The 20278-nt window shown below is 34.3% G+C and overlaps 1 protein-coding gene and 1 long non-coding RNA gene across 5 annotated transcripts; one reads left to right on the forward strand and one right to left on the reverse strand.

Moving 5' to 3' along the window:
* The first annotated feature begins 225 nt into the window (after positions 1-225).
* On the forward strand, positions 226-10272 carry LOC135120696 (uncharacterized). Of its 4 annotated transcripts, none has more exons than XM_064045038.1 (10): positions 226-532; positions 4157-5107; positions 5161-5356; positions 5734-5852; positions 5909-6184; positions 7191-7460; positions 7511-8410; positions 8471-8969; positions 9025-9716; positions 9772-10272. In XM_064045038.1, the coding sequence occupies exons 4-10, from the start codon at positions 5822-5824 to the stop codon at positions 10122-10124; spliced, it is 3021 nt and encodes a 1006-aa protein (XP_063901108.1). In that variant the 5' UTR covers positions 226-532; positions 4157-5107; positions 5161-5356; positions 5734-5821; the 3' UTR covers positions 10125-10272. The 4 variants fall into 4 exon arrangements, with proteins under 4 accessions (XP_063901108.1, XP_063901106.1, XP_063901105.1 ...); XM_064045036.1 differs by having other exon boundaries at positions 229-532; positions 4157-4641; positions 4752-5107; positions 7511-8969; XM_064045035.1 differs by having other exon boundaries at positions 229-532; positions 7511-8969.
* Positions 10273-10532: 260 nt separating this feature from the next.
* On the reverse strand, positions 10533-10896 carry LOC135120695 (uncharacterized). The gene is made up of 2 exons (XR_010278695.1): positions 10763-10896; positions 10533-10709 (listed from the first exon to the last, which is right to left on the reverse strand). It is a non-coding gene; the product is annotated as an uncharacterized LOC135120695 (long non-coding RNA).
* Positions 10897-20278: the final 9382 nt, after the last annotated feature.

Genomic DNA, 20278 nt, shown 5'->3' on the forward strand with positions numbered 1-20278 from the left:
GAGAATGACAAATTTCTAATTTTTTACTGATAAATAGGTAACCATTGATAGCAGTATCGTAGCGTATTGAATAATTTTAAAGTTTATTTGTCTGCGTTATATGCCAGCATGAAAATGTTACTCATCGTTATTTTACTGCAAACATTTAAATCAAATTAGGGAACGATGCATCTGCATCTGATGCATCCAGCGTTGTCTCGTTGACCTTGGAAATCTGTAGCAAGTGTAATAATATTGTGCAATACTGTCTACTGCACTTGCCGCCAACCTACCAGCCTACCACCGCGTCCCGTCAGTCTCCAATTTGTAGTTGTAACGAAGAGTCGAATGTAGCCGCTGTTGTTGTTATCACGCTATTGTTGTTTATTGTGCCATCGTTGTTTATTCTGCCATCGTTGTTTATTCTGCCATCGTTGTTTATTCTGCCATCGTTGTTTATTCTGCCATCGTTGTTACGTAAAAAAAGTGAATTTTATCACAATATGTGTGACTCGGAAGCAGGAAGTTCTGGCCTAGGTCGTTCTAGAGAAAGGTAGGTGAATAATTTTTTTTATTACGCACTTCAATAACAATAATTTCTGGTGATTCTATACTTTGGCTTAAATTGTTGAACAAAACGTGTTGTGCAGATAACGCTAGGGGAGTTCCGGCCACAGTGGTTTGGTGGTCATTTTTTCACTTAGATTTTTATACATTTTAGTTGTGTATCATTAGTCCGATGTATTTGTTGAATGACGACCGCCATTAACCACACAAAGTAATTATAAAAAAAATCAAAAACTTAATTTTAACGCAAAAGTAGTCGTAGAGTCGGGTGGCGTAAAATAAGGGCCTGAATAGAGAATACTTTCATATTTAAAAGTAAATGTATTTCAGTGTGCCATCTTTTTGAATTCAGTTAGAAATACTGTTAAATTATGTGGTTGATCCATATTGGTAATCAAGAAAAAAAGCTCATTTATCAATGACCTCAGACTTGAAAAAAATTACATCTAAAACAACATTAAAGTTCCGTTATCATAAAAATTCAGATATTTATTTCTTAGCGATCTTTCTGTTAGTGTTATTAAATTGATCTTGTTTCAACGTTTTTGCCGTAGCCTGGTATTTTTTTCTTTTTCAAATTTTTAACTTACTATTGCTTTTGTTAAAGTTTAAAAACATATGCTGCCCATAAGGAATACGAAAGTTGAAAAATGTTGTAGATTGTTTTTAGTACTTGCATTTTTATGCTGCTCTTGTAGTGATACAGTTTGATTTCAATCGATAAGCTTCTACGACAAAAACAAAATTTTTCACAAAAATGGCTTTCTAAGAGTAAAACAATAAAAATGCTAATGCTAGTTTGCTAAATTTTTATAAATACATATATGTCTATGTCAGGGTTGGAAAAAATCGGATTAAAAAAAAAATCAAAAATCAATGATTAGTTTTTAAATTACATTTTTTTTGTTTTTTTTAATGTTTTTAATTTTTCTTTGATTTTTTTAGTTTTTCGGTTACCCACAGTAATTCAAACTTCAAAAGTAGTGAGACAAAAATTAAAAGTTATGTAACTAAATTTTAACTTTTAATTATTTTTATTCAGTTTTTAAAAGCTATATTTTAGTAGTTGTTGTAATTTTCATTTTCTAGGTATTTTCATACATTCACAAATGCGGCTCTGCCTAGTTTGAATCGTGCCTCTATCGGCAAATGTAAACTGCAGCTGACGAAATAAATACTTTACGTTCCAAGAGTCTAATTCTATTAATTTTGGGAAAGTGTCGTAAAACCATTGTCAGTTTCTTTTATTGAAAGCTTGAAAGGGTCTGCATCCATTGTAGACGTAAACGTAAACATGCCAGATGCTTGTTTTTTGCTATTAATTTACGACACTGCCAAAGTTAGGAGAATTGGATTGTACTTGTAAATTGTAACGGATCTTTCGCCTTCGTGGTGTCCCGGAAAAATCTACGTAAATTGCGGCGGCACTCAGGTAGTACCCTTATTGAATTAAATTGCATTTAAAAGACTGTAACATGCATTATATGCTCGTAATTCAAAAAGAAAATTTAAAAAATCAAGAATGATTTAAATCAATGATTAAAAAAAAAATACTTGGTTTAAATTACGATTTAAATCAAAAAGTCAGGCCAACCCTGGTCTAGGGACAATATCGAGTCTGCAACTTTCGCAAATGATAAAAACTACTTCGCGTCAGTTATACAACAGAACAATAAAATCGGAACGCCCTGCTATCAATTTGAATATATTTTAAGTCCATTGGCTTCAATTAATCAAAAAATTTGTCTAATGTGTTACGCAGTTATTTAACAACACAGTAGAAAAGAGTATATGTTAATAGTGCTAGTAGTGGGAGTAGATTAGAGCTTGGGTAGTTATTAAAATCTAGTTGTATTGGCTTGCTTTCTTTCTTCTTCTAACAGACCTGAATTTTATCGCAAAAATTTCATATCATTATACAGGGTGAGTCACAAAACACGCGGTCATCGATAACTCATAAATTGTTAGAAAAAAAGTCAAGCACCAAAATTTACGATACTTTGAGGGCTGTATGCTAAAATTATTTTTATTTAACTCAGAATCTTCAGTTTATTAGGGTTGGGACACTGCTTGTTTTTTTTTTTTTTTAATGAAACGCCCATATATTTCTACATTTACTAGCCATTTCCTGGTTTTTATAAGCATAATTTATCATTTAAAATCGATTGCGAGGTTGCCACGTTATTCCTTTTTTTTTTAATTCTTTCGACAATGAAAGAGTTATCAAAAAAATCGCAAATTGTGTGTTACAATATTTGGCACTTTGTTGTCGTACCAATTAAATCAAATTTTAAAATACCCATTGTTTAAAAAAGTTCTGATAGTTTAATACAATTTACAAATATGGATATTTATATTTTTCCATTAGCACACAGTGTTTTATTACGATATCTTATTCTAATTTTGTGCTCATTTTTTCAATATGTCAATGTCTCTTAAAAAAGTAAAAAAAAAAACATAGGAACTCTCAACTTTAAATATAGAAAATACTTAACAAATGGGGAAGAAAACAAAAAATAGAATGAGATGCGATAATAAAATACATGATGTTGTATTTGAAAAAATTGGAATATCGTTATTTGAAAATTGTAATACTTATTTTTTTGATAAACATTATGTACATGAAGATTTAATTTTATTTATACCACAACAAAGCGCGTCTTTCCACAAAATCTTGTTACACAAATTTAAAAAATAACCCTGCTGCGATTTTATTTGTGAATACTTTCATTCCCAAAAAAATTGAAGAAAATTGGAATAGCGTGCCAACGTGGCATCGGAATTTCAAAAATAAATTATCATTTCTAATAATTGATGAAACATCAAGGAACGCGCGGTAAATGACTCGCCCTGCGAAATTTGTAATATCTCATTAAAAAGTATTTTGAAAAAACTACGAATAGGTAATAATAAAAAAATTAGAATACTCTGAAAGTGAGGGAAACTCTGGACATGCACATTTAGAAAAGCAGCGATATAGAACAAAAAAATAACAAAAATGATAAGTACATATCAGCATTTTTTTAATTTTGTAATTATTGGATATATTCTTCCCATTAACAGAAGATAAAAAGTACAGTAACGTATTGTTTACGTGAAATTTAGAAATAGTAAGTTCAACATGCATGTTTTGATTTCATTTTAAAATAATTCACTTACAATTTTATGTTATACAAAGTGTCAAACGATAACACAAGCTGCATTATCACGTCAAAACAAACCAACAATTATTAAGAAGTTGGGGCCATAGTTTGCTCCAATCCGAATTAAAATACGCTTTTGAGGATCTATTAACGCAGGGTCAGAAAGAGTACTAACGGCAAAATTGGCAAGGTCGATAACAGCACATTTGCGACCCCAACTTCTTAAGGATGATTTCTTGCTTGATTTGAAGTGATACAGCTTGCGTTAACGTTTGGCAATTCAAACCTGCCATCCTGTATAAAAGTAAAAAATACGCAACTCCTAAAAAAACGGTGTATATTCAAATTGTTCCCTGAAAACAGTTTTTAATTAATCTCTTTGAAGTCACAATTTTTCAACACTAGATTATATTTTGATTAAAGTGCAACACTTCAAGTCAAAGTTTCAGTATTTATTTTTGTCGTAGTTATTGTACGAAATTCTCGAAGGGGGAATGTAAAGATCCGATGTGCAATTTAAAGCATCCCTATAAGTTCTGTCGGGACTTTCAAATGGAGAGATGTCATAGAGAGTACTGTCGATACCTTCATGTGTCCTCAAAAGATGAAATCCAGTACAGAGAAACGCTATATCAAAGCGACACCATGAGGTACGAGACGTTGAGAACATTACAAATTTCGGGCATTTGTCAAGAATTTAAACAATTCGGCAACTGTAAATACGGAAGCAAATGCAAATTTACTCATAGGACAATAGAGGAACAAGAAAATGATAAGTTTATTTGTCCAGTCTGTTTCTCCGAAATAAGCATGACCTCTTGGTGCATTTTGAACCCTTGTATGCATAGTACTTGCGAAGGTTGTTTAAGAGAATTGATTGCACGTGATATGCCTCAATGCCCTGTATGCAGAGGCCAAATAGAGGAGGGAAGTTGTCCACTTTCTTTTATTGGTACTTTTTTTTTTAATTTTTCGTCTTTGACTCCAATTTAATCGATCAGCTTCAGTAGCTCATCGGTTCGATCCGCTGAAATTTTATGTGCTATATGATCTCGTTTTTAGAATTTTAACACCCACTCCCTGCAGAGAGTTCTTAATGAAGAGATGTAGAAGGGTTCAGTGCAAATACCGCCATGAATTTATTATATGTAACAAGATCCAATGTTTGGGCAGTTTAAAGTGCATCATGGTACATAATTTAACTCCGCAGGAAATAGAGCAGGTTGAAAGTGAGGAGATGCCTTTTTCACAAAATATTAATATCGAACTGCGTCGGCTAGCCTATGTTATAACAAATAGTTATAAAGCAGATATCCAGAATCATATGTGTACAAGGGAGCTCACAAGAACAGAAACTTGTATAAGAAAAACATGTGTAGTCTGTAAGCCTCAAGAAAACTATCCGTTGCCCCTCATGAGTATGTTATGACAAAATGTGTTTGACATTTTATTTTTCACTTTTTTTTATTAGGAAAAATTGTATGCCACTCCTGTAGATTGCCATTGTTGCCCAGTAAGTCTTTCTACTTAGTCACATGCGGGCATGTTATTTGTGAACAATGCTTATCTCATGCCAGAGTGGTGGTCTTAGAAGAGGACGACACAGTTTTATATTTCTGCCCTGATCCCTTGTGCGCTTCAATGACTGAAGTCAAAAGATTGCATTGGTAAGTAGTTTCGCTTTTTGCTTTCGTAGAAAATTGTTAGAAATTTAGCTTGTGATCAGTAGTGGAATCTTGGAACTTCATTTGGTACTTATAATTATGTAATTATTCGCTTCAAACAAAAATACTTAACAAGCAGGAAAAACCCGTTTTCCGGTTTCAAAATAGAAACAAAACGGGAATTTTGTTTTCTTGCTTCAAAACAAAAAAATTAAAACACGATATTTCAAAAGTTCGATACACCAATATGTGGCAAGGTGTATCTGGCTCAAAGCAAAAAATTGTCATGTTTTCGCATTTTTTCTTTTTCGTTTCGCCCAAGAAATTTTAGAACCAGTGTTTGTGTTATGGTCTTAACGAGTTCATCACTTATTTTTCAGAAAAAAAAAACGTCTTACCCATCACCTGACATATTCAGAGGGAACTCCTAAAATCTTTCAAATATGGCATAAAACACTCAAAAAAAGGATGCTGGACAATGTTATAATGAGTAGTTCAGGTAACTCATTTCTACTCTTTATAATCAATCTATTTCATGTCAATCTTCTTCTATAGATCTGAATGTTTTGAAATTGGCAAAACAACATTTAGAGGACACAGAATGTTGGCAAGTTGATTTGGTGCGACCAATAGAAGAGATCGTTTTTGAATACGTACCCTGCAGCCGATACGAGATAAGTGACAGCGACGAAGAACCTTTCCAAAGTAATGCTACCGACGAAGAATATGAGCCAACTTCTGAAGTGTCAGAAGAAAGCGATGAAAATGGCGAAACATCTGAGCACACGAAGTCTCAGTTACAGACTTGCAAGAAAAGATTGTTTGAAGGAGGTAGGTATTTCATTAAGTAATTATAATTACGAAATATTCAGGCTTTTTGTAAAAAAAATCCAAAACGTCTTTTTAATGGCCGACTTAGATTTTTTTACTCTTGTCTTAAACTCAGGTTTCTATTTTCTCGGATTCTGATCAATTTTATTAAAATGTCAATTTTTTTTCGTTAGCTTTCTTGCTAACATTTCCAAAGATGCTATAAAAATGATTAGTACCTAACTTAACATAATAAACGTAACTTACATAACACATGTAACACTAATTACCTATACATTATACATATGCTATTTCCAATATACTTTCGTGCATAAACATAAACCAATATTACACATTTTTGAAAACAAACAACTTACACACATCCATCACATATTTTTATTCGTCCATCTGAAAAATCTTTTCTTAACTCAAATGTTAAACTCCAAACCACCAATCGGGTGTTATGTAAGTTGCAAATAAGACTTTTGGCATACCAAAACTTTTTTTTTTAAATAACTAGAAAAATTTTTTCTAGCTATGCCTGATACCTAAATGTAGTATATTTTAATATACAGGGTTAGTATAAAGTCCCGGAACGGGCGAATAACTTTATTTGAAAAGTTTTTTGCTGAAATTTTTTTTGGATATATACCTACAACATTGATTGCATTGATTACAACATACAGGTTTTTTGGCATTTTCTGATGCAGAATAAAAAACTAATTTCAGAAATTATCAACTTGTTTATTTCTAGTGAAACAACATCTGGGTGTTCCATTAAAGTTGCCATGTTTAATTATACATCCAAAGCAAATTTCAGAAAAAAAAACTTTTCAAATAACAAAGTTATTCAAACGTTTCGGGACTTTATACTAACCCTGTATAATTCTCTGGAACAACCCAATAAATAATGTATGCAATGCCATTTGAAAAGTAAGTTACTCTCATCTGTAGAGATTTTTACAACTTACGTTATACCTAATATTAGTCGTTTATAATGTTCTAATAATTTTTCAAATATTTATAGAAGGACAAAGTTCAAGTAGTTCTTCAATGCCCACTACCTCGAACCGCAATGAAGACTTTGACTTGATGTTTACGCCATTGGTTTCGCCTGTTGAAGAATCAAACTGCAGGATTTCCGCTCATTTGACCATTTATATAAAGAAATGTTTCGTTTCAATGAAGATACACACCGTTTTACATGAAGGGCATTACGTTTGTGATGCTTGCAGTGGAGATGACAATACCATCAGCGGATTTTTGTATTCTGGTTTGCCCGCGACAGACCATAAATGTATGTATAGTAACAAAAAAATGCAAATCGAAGTTTAATTTTTGTTGTAGGTAATAAACTTTCCGACAAAAACAGAACACTTGTGCTGCTGTCTAGAAATTTTGGCGAACGTGAAATCCAAGTGAAAGTTCGTTACTGTCTCCCCGTCGGAAAATTAATAGGGGAGGAACTGCCGATTGAAGAGGAACGTAAGTTCATAACACCGTTAATTATGGATTGTGGTTCTTCTGCCCTAGTAAACCCATTAACGTCAAAAACCAAAGGAAAACGCCATTGTTGTTATTTCTGTGAACAGTTTTTTGTTGAAATGTCTTCACATATTCTTCGAAAACACAAAGATCAGGAAGAAGTGAAAAATATTATGACTATGAAAGCTAATAGTGTGGAACGGAATGCTGCGTTACGAGAGATCAGGCGAAAGGGTGATTATAATTTTAACAAAAATGCCACCTGTGAGGAAAAAATTGCTATAAGGAGAGTAGTGACAGGACAAGCCTCCAATTTAATTACTTGCCCAAATTGTTTTGGTGAAATAATGACCAGAAACTTTGCTCGACATGAACGCAAATGTACTGGACGGCCACCAAATAGAAGAAATGTGCTTAAAGAAGCTCGCTTTAAGATTATCCAGAAGGAATTTACAGCGAATTCTTTCAGTCAGAAACTTTTTCTCGCTTTCTTAGAGCCTGTTCAAGTTGGGCTAATTCTACACGAGATATTAGAAGATAAATGTTTGAAACTTGTTGCTGAAAGATATTCCTTAATGCATCGTGGTTCATACAGCGCATTAAAGAACGATCGCCAACATTTGCGTAGAATGGCACGATTGATTTTAGATGTTAAAGACATAAACCCCTCCATTCTGGATTTTGAAGATCTGATACTCTATGGAGGTTATGATGCCTTACTAGAGGGAGTTTTCAATTTGTGTTCACTTGACAAGGAAACAGGCGAGTTTGGAAAGCCAAGTCTGGCAAAAGCTTTACGATCGAGTATTACATTTCTTTTAGACGCACTTAACGTTGATTATTTAACTCATAATCTTCCCACACAATGTGAAGAGCGTGGCCGTTTCGACAATTTCAAAACTCTCCATGATAAAAACTATGGAATCTATGTTGGCAGGTCAGCTGGTCGAACCAGCTTGCAAAGAAAAGCAGCCAAATTACATAATTTACCAAAGGCAAAGGACGTTAAATTATTTTCCACATTGATAGTTTCTGAAGCGGAGCAGGCGTATCAACGGTTACAGGACGGTTTCGATTTCGACACATGGCTAAAATTAGGAAAGGCTGCGTTGGCAAGAGTTATTGTGTACAATAGACGTAGAGTCAGTGAAGTTGCAAGTATGTCGTTGGAATTGTATAACAAAAAAATCGAACTTGATGATGAAATACTTCAATCCCTTCCAATGTATCAACGGGAGTTAGCGAATAAATACAAAGTTATGACTTTGATTGGAAAGCGTCTACATATATTACATGTGCTGTTGGACGAAAATCAATGCAGGTAAATGAGTACTTTGATTTTTCTACTTTTTAAAAGATTTTTGATTGTGTTGTAGGTATCTAGATATGTTTCTCCAATATCGAAAAGAAGCTGGTGTTCCCTATTCAAACAATTACCTTTTTGGTATACCTACGAGAGCGATGTTTATCGATGCTTCAGTTGTTTTAAGAGATTACTCAGAGAAATGTGGTGCTGAAGAACCGCATCTTTTACGTTCCACTTATTTAAGAAAACAAGTCGCAACCCTTTCCCAATTGTTAACAATGAATGACAATGAAATCGGTCAGATTGCAAAATTGATGGGTCATAGTCAGAAAGTCCATGAACAAGTATATCGACAAGACGAACTTTTATTTCAACTAACAGGGTGGGCAAAATTTTTGACTATCGTAGATGGAGAAGAACTCTTTTCATACAGAGGTAAAAGTCTCGACGAAATACTCACTATTGCACAAGATTTACCAGTACCTGAAGAGGATCCGGCGTTAGACGATCATATTACCTCTGAAGAATTATTAGGAGACAATCTCAGTTTGGATTCGTTTGAAACTACCTGTTCAACAGAAAGTACAATCAACAGAATGGAAACGAACCTCATGCAGGAGGTATCAACAGACACTCAAGTCTCACAATCAGGTGTGATAGAATGTTATACTACAGACAATATTACTGAAGTGCCTTCGGATCGTCGAAAGTGTGACAAAGTTACACATACTACACAAGAAGCGCTTTCTGAAAAAGTAGGGGGTACGTATGCTGAAAAGTCTAGAAAATTGTATATCATTGCTGATATTTTTTATAGCGAGAGCCAGTACTGAAGACCGGAGGATTGAAACACCAAAGAAAAAAATATCGAGTCACAGGGGAACTTTGAACACGAAGTCACCAAAATCGCAGAAATCACCAAGAAAAACGACAATCGCGGAGATAAAGCAGAAATTGCAAATAACTCCTGTAAAGAGAAGAGGAAAGAAACCATTCACCTCAGAGCAAATGTCTTTAATGCAGAGACATTTTTCGCAATACATATCCAGGGGTCATTTGGCACCACCGAAGCTGTGTGCAGAATTTGTTGAAACGAACCAGCTCTTCTCTGATCGCAGTGGTCGAGACGTGTACAACTGGATCCAGTATCAGAGAACTAAGCGAAGATGAAACTAGTGGATCAGCTGTCTCTTTTGTTTTTTTTTTGTTTTGTTTACAAGTTGTGATAATTTTTGATATTTTTGTAATTTTAAACACTGACTTTACATGTTAATATTGTATTAAATTTTATAATATAATAAAAAATGTCTTAAATTCACAGCTCGTATTTTTAACTCGAGAGTAAACACAAACGTGCAAGTAATTGCTTTCTGCAAACAGGAATGCAGAATTGCAAAACCGTTGAATTCGAGACTAAATAAACGAAAATATAAAACTTAAGATTTGCATTGCTGTTCTCAAGATGAAAGCTTAATTGTAAAGCCGCTGTGTTCTGTTGTAAGTGTTGCAAATCATTGCGAATGTAGTATGTAACCAACCTTGCTCAATTTTTCGTTTAATTACATGAAAACATATCAATTTCCGAATTTTAAATCAAATAGATTTATTCAAGCTTTCATGTTTACAATATTTTGTATAAATGTTAATTATAATATGATGGTGGAGTTGTCAATGTCCAAGTAGACATCCTGGTAAATTTTTCAACACAGTCAGGATAACACATAAACGTTCCACGGGGCTAGAGAATATTCGGGCCTAAGAGACTAGCTGAGACACACACAAATTGTGTTATGCCATTTCTGACTTACCAACTTCATCGCCATCTGAATATGAGTAGAATCACTATAAAGCCATTAAACTCTTAGGCCGGTGTACCCCCTTCGCCTGCTAAGATGTGTAATAATGGCACGGGCCTAGAGCGTTGTATATCGTCATGGCTATTATTATTATTATTATTATTATTTTGCATCTTCTCACAGACGGTTGTCCAATTATGAGAAGGCATAATGTGTTGGAAAGGCAAGCTTATAAATGAAATTCGTAAATTAAATTAAAATTGAACTTTTAATTTTTTTTAAATCACGTATTTTGCAGAAAAATATGTCGATTTCGTCTGAGACCCTATTGTAGTTCGAGCACATCGCATATAGAGGGGAATATTTGTATATATCAATTCTAGGAGTGGGCAAATAGAATGTGTTTGAAGTCCTGCTATGTCTAGTACGACAATCAAAAGGTAATTTCTCCAAAATATAAGGGCAATTCATAATCCCATGTATTATTTTATACAGAAATATCAGGGAACAAATGAATCTGCGGTCAATCAGGGGCTGTAGCTGAACCTTGTTGAGTAACAATTCTTGTGATGTATGCCGTGGCGGGTACATTCCTTCCAATTTATACGTCGCAAATTTTAAAAATTTTCTTTGAATTTTCTCAAATAAATCTATATATTTCTGTTGATAAGGAGACCATATAACGCTTGCGTATTCAAGTTTAGATCTGACGAATGATACGTATATAGTCTTTATGATAGCAAGTTGTTGAAATTCGCGTACGTTTCTTATTAAGAAGCCAAGAGCTTTATAAGACGAATTAATTATGTTATTGTAGTGAGTAGTAAAGGTTAGCCCAGGATCAAACGTAACCCCTAAGTCTTTAATAACTTCAGGTCTATTCAGCTGAAAACCGTTCATAATGTAACCGTGATTTATAACGTGCACTTTGTTTGTAAATGTAAAAACGTGACATTTGTCCTTATTCACCTCAAAGCCATTATTAGAACACCAGTCAAAAACCTTTAGAACATTTTTCTGAAGTTCAGAGATGTCTTCCGAAGATTTAATACGCAGAAACAATTTCAAATCATCCGCATATAACAAACATGGAACAGACAATTCATGAACAATATCGTTGATAAACAGGTTGAAAAGCAACGGCCCCAAAACCGAGCCCTGAGGAACTCCAGACGTAACATAGATATTCTTTGAGAAATAGCCATTGTAAACAACACATTGTGTTCTATCCGACAGATACGAATATAAAAACTTAACAAGATTTTGGGACAGACCAAAATTATTAAGTTTCGCTTTTAGTAAAAGGTGATCTACCCTGTCAAAAGCCTTAGCAAAATCAGTATATATTACATCAACCTGTTGTTTGTTATTGAATGCTTCACAAACATATTGGGTGAAGTTGAATAAATTCGAAGCTGTCGATCGTCCGGGCACAAAACCATGTTGTTGACTGCAAATCATATTCTTTGTGTGTTCACCGATAAAACGATGAAGAATAATCTCAAACGTCTTTGAAAAATTGGAGATAAGAGAAATAGGACGATAATTTTCCACTTTAGAATTTTCACCTTTTTTAGGAATTGGCGTTATATGTGATCGTTTCCATCTTGTGATAAATTGTAAATAATGGTTAATGGAACAGCAAAAACTTGAGCGCAATCGGTGAGAATAAAACTAGGAACATTATCAGGACCAGCAGTATATGTAGACTTTAAAGAATGTAGTGCATCAAGTACGTCTTTCTCCTCCACATTAAATAGATTCAGTGTATCTATGCTAGATCGTTGATCAGTTATAGAATTAGAGTTCATCAACGGGGGCCTGTAGCAATTTGAAAAGTGGGACGCAAATGCGTCTACTATTTTTTCAGAATCTGTATATCTACTACCTTGATAACTTAAAGCACCAGGAATTCTATTGTCTCTGTTTTTACAACTAATGAAAGACCAAAATTTTTTTGGTTCAGCAATAATCTTCTGTTCTGCCTCTGAAATGAAATTAGCGTAATCTTGTTTTATGATTAACTTAGTCTGTTTCCTTAGACACCGAAATTCATTAAGAGATTGCGGATTACCTGTTGCTTTATACTTCTTGAAGCAAGACCATTTAGTTTTAATAAGTTTACGCAGTTTATTACTGAACCAAGGCGGAAACAAATGCGACGATTTCCTATATCTACAAAGAGGCACGCAATCATTAAACAAGGAATGCAAAATGTTATAAAAATGAGAGCACGCTTCATCAACATCATTAAAATTTTTTAAGGTGGACCAATCAACTTTCTCCAAAGTATTATACAATAAAGGAATATTAGCTTTGCGGAAATTCCAAAATACATAACTATTGTTGACGTGGGTTTTACAGTTGTTCCTTTCAAGTTTTGAAGTTTTTGCAGAATAAGTTATAAGTAGAGCTGGGTGGTGCAGATCTTCTGTAAGAACTGGGTCTTCAGACTTTGAAACTAAGCAGTTTGTATTGGATATGACAAGATCAAGAAAAATGTTATGATGATTTGGAATTGCATTAAGTTGTGTACACTCCATTATATTTAAAAACCTAGTAAGTAAATTAATCTTGTTATCTGTATTATTCACAATATGTGGCTTGTAATTATGGATATTAAAATCACCTACAATTAACACCTTAGAATTATTTGCCTGTAAGTGATTACTTATAACGTCAAAAAATAATTCATAATCTTTTAAGGCAGCTTTCGGTGGAATATAAACAGCAAGCACATAAAATTTCATGCTATTGTGAATTATTTTTAACAGAATCAGATCAATCGAGGATGGTAAAACTACATTTGTAAATTTGGATAGATCTACTTCTTCATAAGAGATATTACGATCAAGGGCTACTGCAACACCTCCACCTTTAGTTAAATGCAAATCTTTAAACTTACGATCAGACCTAACGATGTTATATTTATTTGGGAAAATCTCAGCATTATGAATTGAATCATTAAGCCAAGTTTCAGTCAGAATTATTATATCAAAATTACGTGCTGCAGATTCATTGTATAATGTATCAAGTTTAGAGTTAACGCCTCTAACATTTTGGTAGTAGATGAGAAGGTCATTTGAACTTAAAATAGAGGACGTTTCGGATAGTTGCTATGACGAAAGAATATTATTTCTTAATTGTTGCAGAGCAATTAAGTAAGTAGGACAACGTGTGTCCCAAGCAGCGTGCCCAGTATCTAGTATTGTATCAGATTTTTTTGCAGCTTTAACACAGTTGATACATTTTAAATTTGCCGCCGAACAGTCTTTAACTTCATGTTCCTCAGAACATCTGGGACAACAAACCTTTACAGTACAGACACGAGACGAATGACCAAAACCGTTACATTTATAACAGCGATTTATCTCCAAGGCGTCATATACATTACAGAAATCGTATCCTACGAAAAAACCACCGGCAGCCATTAAACGATCATAAGTGGGTTTGTCAATTTGAAAAATTGCCTGAAATATATTAGGTTTCTTCTTAGTCGGCCAAATTTTGACAACGTTGCATACTGAGTTAGGATTAAATATATCACTATTTACTTTAACAACATGTTCGAAAAGATCCTGTAACTCCTCTGAAGAGTATCTGTGAGTGAGACCAACTATTTTTACCCTGGGATGAATACCCTTAACTTCTTTGATAACGTAAGAATCTGCAAGTTTTTCTTGAGATTCTTTTGATGGTTCTGAGCCACCAAACACACTTAAAGCATGCAGAATCGACTCAGAATAGGAAAAGGAGACGTTTAGGTCAATTTTATGCATTCTGGCGTTCGTAGATACAAGAAAACTGTTAAAATTCTTCAGAAACGTCACTTTTGAAGTGTTTTCTTGTACTTTTAAGCCACTCAGATACCCTACGGGCTCGGAAAGTCCAACTAAACCATCAAATTTTAGCTAGAAACTGTATTTTTGTCGATTTTTATTGAATTTGAACTATATTTCAACGTTTTTTGATGGTTCTGAGCCACCAAACACACTTAAAACATGCAGAATCGACTCAGAATAGGAAAAGGAGACGTTTAGGTCAATTTTATGCATTCTGGCGTTCGTAGATACAAGAAAACTGTTAAAATTCTTCAGAAACGTCACTTTTGAAGTGTTTTCTTGTACTTTTAAGCCACTCAGATACCCTACGGGCTCGGAAAGTGCAACGAAACCATCAAATTTTAGCTAGAAACTGTATTTTTGTCGATTTTTATTGAATTTGAACTATATTTCAACGTTTTTTGATGGTTCTGAGCCACCAAACACACTTAAAGCATGCAGAATCGACTCAGAATAGGAAAAGGAGACGTTTAGGTCAATTTTATGCATTCTGGCGTTCGTAGATACAAGAAAACTGTTAAAATTCTTCAGAAACGTCACTTTTGAAGTGTTTTCTTGTACTTTTAAGCCACTCAGATACCCTACGGGCTCGGAAAGTGCAACGAAACCATCAAATTTTAGCTAGAAACTGTATTTTTGTCGATTTTTATTGAATTTGAACTATATTTCAACGTTTTTTGATGGTTCTGAGCCACCAAACACACTTAAAGCATGCAGAATCGACTCAGAATAGGAAAAGGAGACGTTTAGGTCAATTTTATGCATTCTGGCGTTCGTAGATACAAGAAAACTGTTAAAATTCTTCAGAAACGTCACTTTTGAAGTGTTTTCTTGTACTTTTAAGCCACTCAGATACCCTACGGGCTCGGAAAGTGCAACGAAACCATCAAATTTTAGCTAGAAACTGTATTTTTGTCGATTTTTATTGAATTTGAACTATATTTCAACGTTTTTTGATGGTTCTGAGCCACCAAACACACTTAAAGCATGCAGAATCGACTCAGAATAGGAAAAGGAGACGTTTAGGTCAATTTTATGCATTCTGGCGTTCGTAGATACAAGAAAACTGTTAAAATTCTTCAGAAACATCACTTTTGAAGTGTTTTCTTGTACTTTTAAGCCACTCAGATACCCTACGGGCTCGGAAAGTGCAACGAAACCATCAAATTTTAGCTAGAAACTGTATTTTTGTCGATTTTTATTGAATTTGAACTATATTTCAACGTTTTTTGATGGTTCTGAGCCACCAAACACACTTAAAGCATGCAGAATCGACTCAGAATAGGAAAAGGAGACGTTTAGGTCAATTTTATGCATTCTGGCGTTCGTAGATACAAGAAAACTGTTAAAATTCTTCAGAAACGTCACTTTTGAAGTGTTTTCTTGTACTTTTAAGCCACTCAGATACCCTACGGGCTCGGAAAGTGCAACGAAACCATCAAATTTTAGCTAGAAACTGTATTTTTGTCGATTTTTATTGAATTTGAACTATATTTCAACGTTTTTTGATGGTTCTGAGCCACCAAACACACTTAAAGCATGCAGAATCGACTCAGAATAGGAAAAGGAGACGTTTAGGTCAATTTTATGCATTCTGGCGTTCGTAGATACAAGAAAACTGTTAAAATTCTTCAGAAACGTCACTTTTGAAGTGTTTTCTTGTACTTTTAAGCCACTCAGATACCCTACGGGCTCGGAAAGTGCAACGAAACCATCAAATTTTAGCTAGAAACTGTATTTTTGTCGATTTTTATTGAATTTGAACTATATTTCAACGTTTTTTGATGGTTCTGAGCCACCAAACACACTTAAAGCATGCAGAATCGACTCAGAATAGGAAAAGGAGACGTTTAGGTCAATTTTATGCATTCTGGCGTTCGTAGATACAAGAAAACTGTTAAAATTCTTCAGAAACGTCACTTTTGAAGTGTTTTCTTGTACTTTTAAGCCACTCAGATACCCTACGGGCTCGGAAAGTGCAACGAAACCATCAAATTTTAGCTAGAAACTGTATTTTTGTCGATTTTTATTGAATTTGAACTATATTTCAACGTTTTTTGATGGTTCTGAGCCACCAAACACACTTAAAGCATGCAGAATCGACTCAAAATAGGAAAAGGAGACGTTTAGGTCAATTTTATGCATTCTGGCGTTCGTAGATACAAGAAAACTGTTAAAATTCTTCAGAAACGTCACTTTTGAAGTGTTTTCTTGTACTTTTAAGCCACTCAGATACCCTACGGGCTCGGAAAGTGCAACGAAACCATCAAATTTTAGCTAAAAACTGTATTTTTGTCGATTTTTATTGAATTTGAACTATATTTCAACGTTTTTTGATGGTTCTGAGCCACCAAACACACTTAAAGCATACAGAATCGACTCAGAATAGGAAAAGAAGACGTTTAGGTCAATTTTATGCATTCTGGCGTTCGTAGATACAAGAAAACTGTTAAAATTCTTCAGAAACGTCACTTTTGAAGTGTTTTCTTGTACTTTTAAGCCACTCAGATACCCTACGGGCTCGGAAAGTGCAACGAAACCATCAAATTTTAGCTAGAAACTGTATTTTTGTCGATTTTTATTGAATTTGAACTATATTTCAACGTTTTTTGATGGTTCCGAGCCACCAAACACACTTAAAGCATGGAGAATCGACTCAGAATAGGAAAAGGAGACGTTTAGGTCAATTTTATGCATTCTGGCGTTCGTAGATACAAGAAAACTGTTAAAATTCTTCAGAAACGTCACTTTTGAAGTGTTTTCTTGTACTTTTAAGCCACTCAGATACCCTATGGGCTCGGAAAGTGCAACGAAACCATCAAATTTTAGCTAGAAACTGTATTTTTGTCGATTTTTATTGAATTTGAACTATATTTCAACGTTTTTTGATGGTTCTGAGCCACCAAACACACTTAAAGCATGCAGAATCGACTCAGAATAGGAAAAGGAGACGTTTAGGTCAATTTTATGCATTCTGGCGTTCGTAGATACAAGAAAACTGTTAAAATTCTTCAGAAACGTCACTTTTGAAGTGTTTTCTTGTACTTTTAAGCCACTCAGATACCCTACGGGCTCGGAAAGTGCAACGAAACCATCAAATTTTAGCTAGAAACTGTATTTTTGTCGATTTTTATTGAATTTGAACAATATTTCAACGTTTTTTGATGGTTCTGAGCCACCAAACACACTTAAAGCATGCAGAAACGACTCAGAATAGGAAAAGGAGACGTTTAGGTCAATTTTATGCATTCTGGCGTTCGTAGATACAAGAAAACTGTTAAAATTCTTCAGAAACGTCACTTTTGAAGTGTTTTCTTGTACTTTTAAGCCACTCAGATACCCTACGGGCTCGGAAAGGGCAACGAAACCATCAAATTTTAGCTAGAAACTGTATTTTTGTCGATTTTTATTGAATTTGAACTATATTTCAACGTTTTTTGATGGTTCTGAGCCACCAAACACACTTAAAGCATGCAGAATCGACTCAGAATAGGAAAAGGAGACGTTTAGGTCAATTTTATGCATTCTGGCGTTCGTAGATACAAGAAAACTGTTAAAATTCTTCAGAAACGTCACTTTTGAAGTGTTTTCTTGTACTTTTAAGCCACTCAGATACCCTACGGGCTCGGAAAGTGCAACGAAACCATCAAATTTTAGCTAGAAACTGTATTTTTGTCGATTTTTATTGAATTTGAACTATATTTCAACGTTTTTTGATGGTTCTGAGCCACCAAACACACTTAAAGCATGCAGAATCGACTCAGAATAGGAAAAGGAGACGTTTAGGTCAATTTTATGCATTCTGGCGTTCGTAGATACAAGAAAACTGTTAAAATTCTTCAGAAACGTCACTTTTGAAGTGTTTTCTTGTACTTTTAAGCCACTCAGATACCCTACGGGCTCGGAAAGTGCAACGAAACCATCAAATTTTAGCTAGAAACTGAATTTTTGTCGATTTTTATTGAATTTGAACTATATTTCAACGTTTTTTGATGGTTCTGAGCCACCAAACACACTTAAAGCATGCAGAATCGACTCAGAATAGGAAAAGGAGACGTTTAGGTCAATTTTATGCATTCTGTCGTTCGTAGATACAAGAAAACTGTTAAAATTCTTCAGAAACGTCACTTTTGAAGTGTTTTCTTGTACTTTTAAGCCACTCAGATACCCTACGGCTCGGAAAGTGCAACGAAACCATCAAATTTTAGCTAGAAACTGTATTTTTGTCGATTTTTATTGAATTTGAACTATATTTCAACGTTTTTTGATGGTTCTGAGCCACCAAACACACTTAAAGCATGCAGAATCGACTCAGAATAGGAAAAGGAGACGTTTAGGTCAATTTTATGCATTCTGGCGTTCGTAGATACAAGAAAACTGTTAAAATTCTTCAGAAACGTCACTTTTGAAATGTTTTCTTGTACTTTTAAGCCACTCAGATACCCAACGGGCTCGGAAAGTGCAATGAAACCATCAAATTTTAGCTAGAAACTGTATTTTTGTCGATTTTTATTGAATTTGAACTATATTTCAACGTTTTTTGATGGTTCTGAGCCACCAAACACACTTAAAGCATGCAGAATCGACTCAGAATAGGAAAAGGAGACGTTTAGGTCAATTTTATGCATTATGGCGTTCGTAGATACAAGAAAACTGTTAAAATTCTTCAGAAACGTCACTTTTGAAGTGTTTTCTTGTACTTTTAAGCCACTCAGATACCCTACGGGCTCGGAAAGTGCAACGAAACCATCAAATTTTAGCTAGAAACTGTATTTTTGTCGATTTTTATTGAATTTGAACTATATTTCAACGTTTTTTGATGGTTCTGAGCCACCAAACACACTTAAAGCATGCAGAATCGACTCAGAATAGGAAAAGGAGACGTTTAGGTCAATTTTATGCATTCTGGCGTTCGTAGATACAAGAAAACTGTTAAAATTCTTGAGAAACGTCACTTTTGAAGTGTTTTCTTGTACTTTTAAGCCACTCAGATACCCTACGGGCTCGGAAAGTGCAACGAAACCATCAAATTTTAGCTAGAAACTGTATTTTTGTCGATTTTTATTGAATTTGAACTATATTTCAACGTTTTTTGATGGTTCTGAGCCACCAAACACACTTAAAGCATGCAGAATCGACTCAGAATAGGAAAAGGAGACGTTTAGGTCAATTTTATGCATTCTGGCGTTCGTAGATACAAGAAAACTGTTAAAATTCTTCAGAAACGTCACTTTTGAAGTGTTTTCTTGTACTTTTAAGCCACTCAGATACCCTATGGGCTCGGAAAGTGCAACGAAACCATCAAATTTTAGCTAGAAACTGTATTTTTGTCGATTTTTATTGAATTTGAACTATATTTCAACGTTTTTTGATGGTTCTGAGCCACCAAACACACTTAAAGCATGCAGAATCGACTCAGAATAGGAAAAGGAGACGTTTAGGTCAATTTTATGCATTCTGGCGTTCGTAGATACAAGAAAACTGTTAAAATTCTTCAGAAACGTCACTTTTGAAGTGTTTTCTTGTACTTTTAAGCCACTCAGATACCCTACGGGCTCGGAAAGTGCAACGAAACAATCAAATTTTAGCTAGAAACTGTATTTTTGTCGATTTTTATTGAATTTGAACTAAATTTCAACGTTTTTTGATGGTTCTGAGCCACCAAACACACTTAAAGCATGCAGAA

This window comes from Zophobas morio, unplaced genomic scaffold, assembly GCF_036711695.1.
Source record: "Zophobas morio isolate AGI-343-1 ecotype UQ-CSIRO unplaced genomic scaffold, CSIRO_AGI_Zmor_V1 ptg000409l, whole genome shotgun sequence".
NCBI classification, from domain to species: domain Eukaryota; kingdom Metazoa; phylum Arthropoda; class Insecta; order Coleoptera; family Tenebrionidae; genus Zophobas; species Zophobas morio.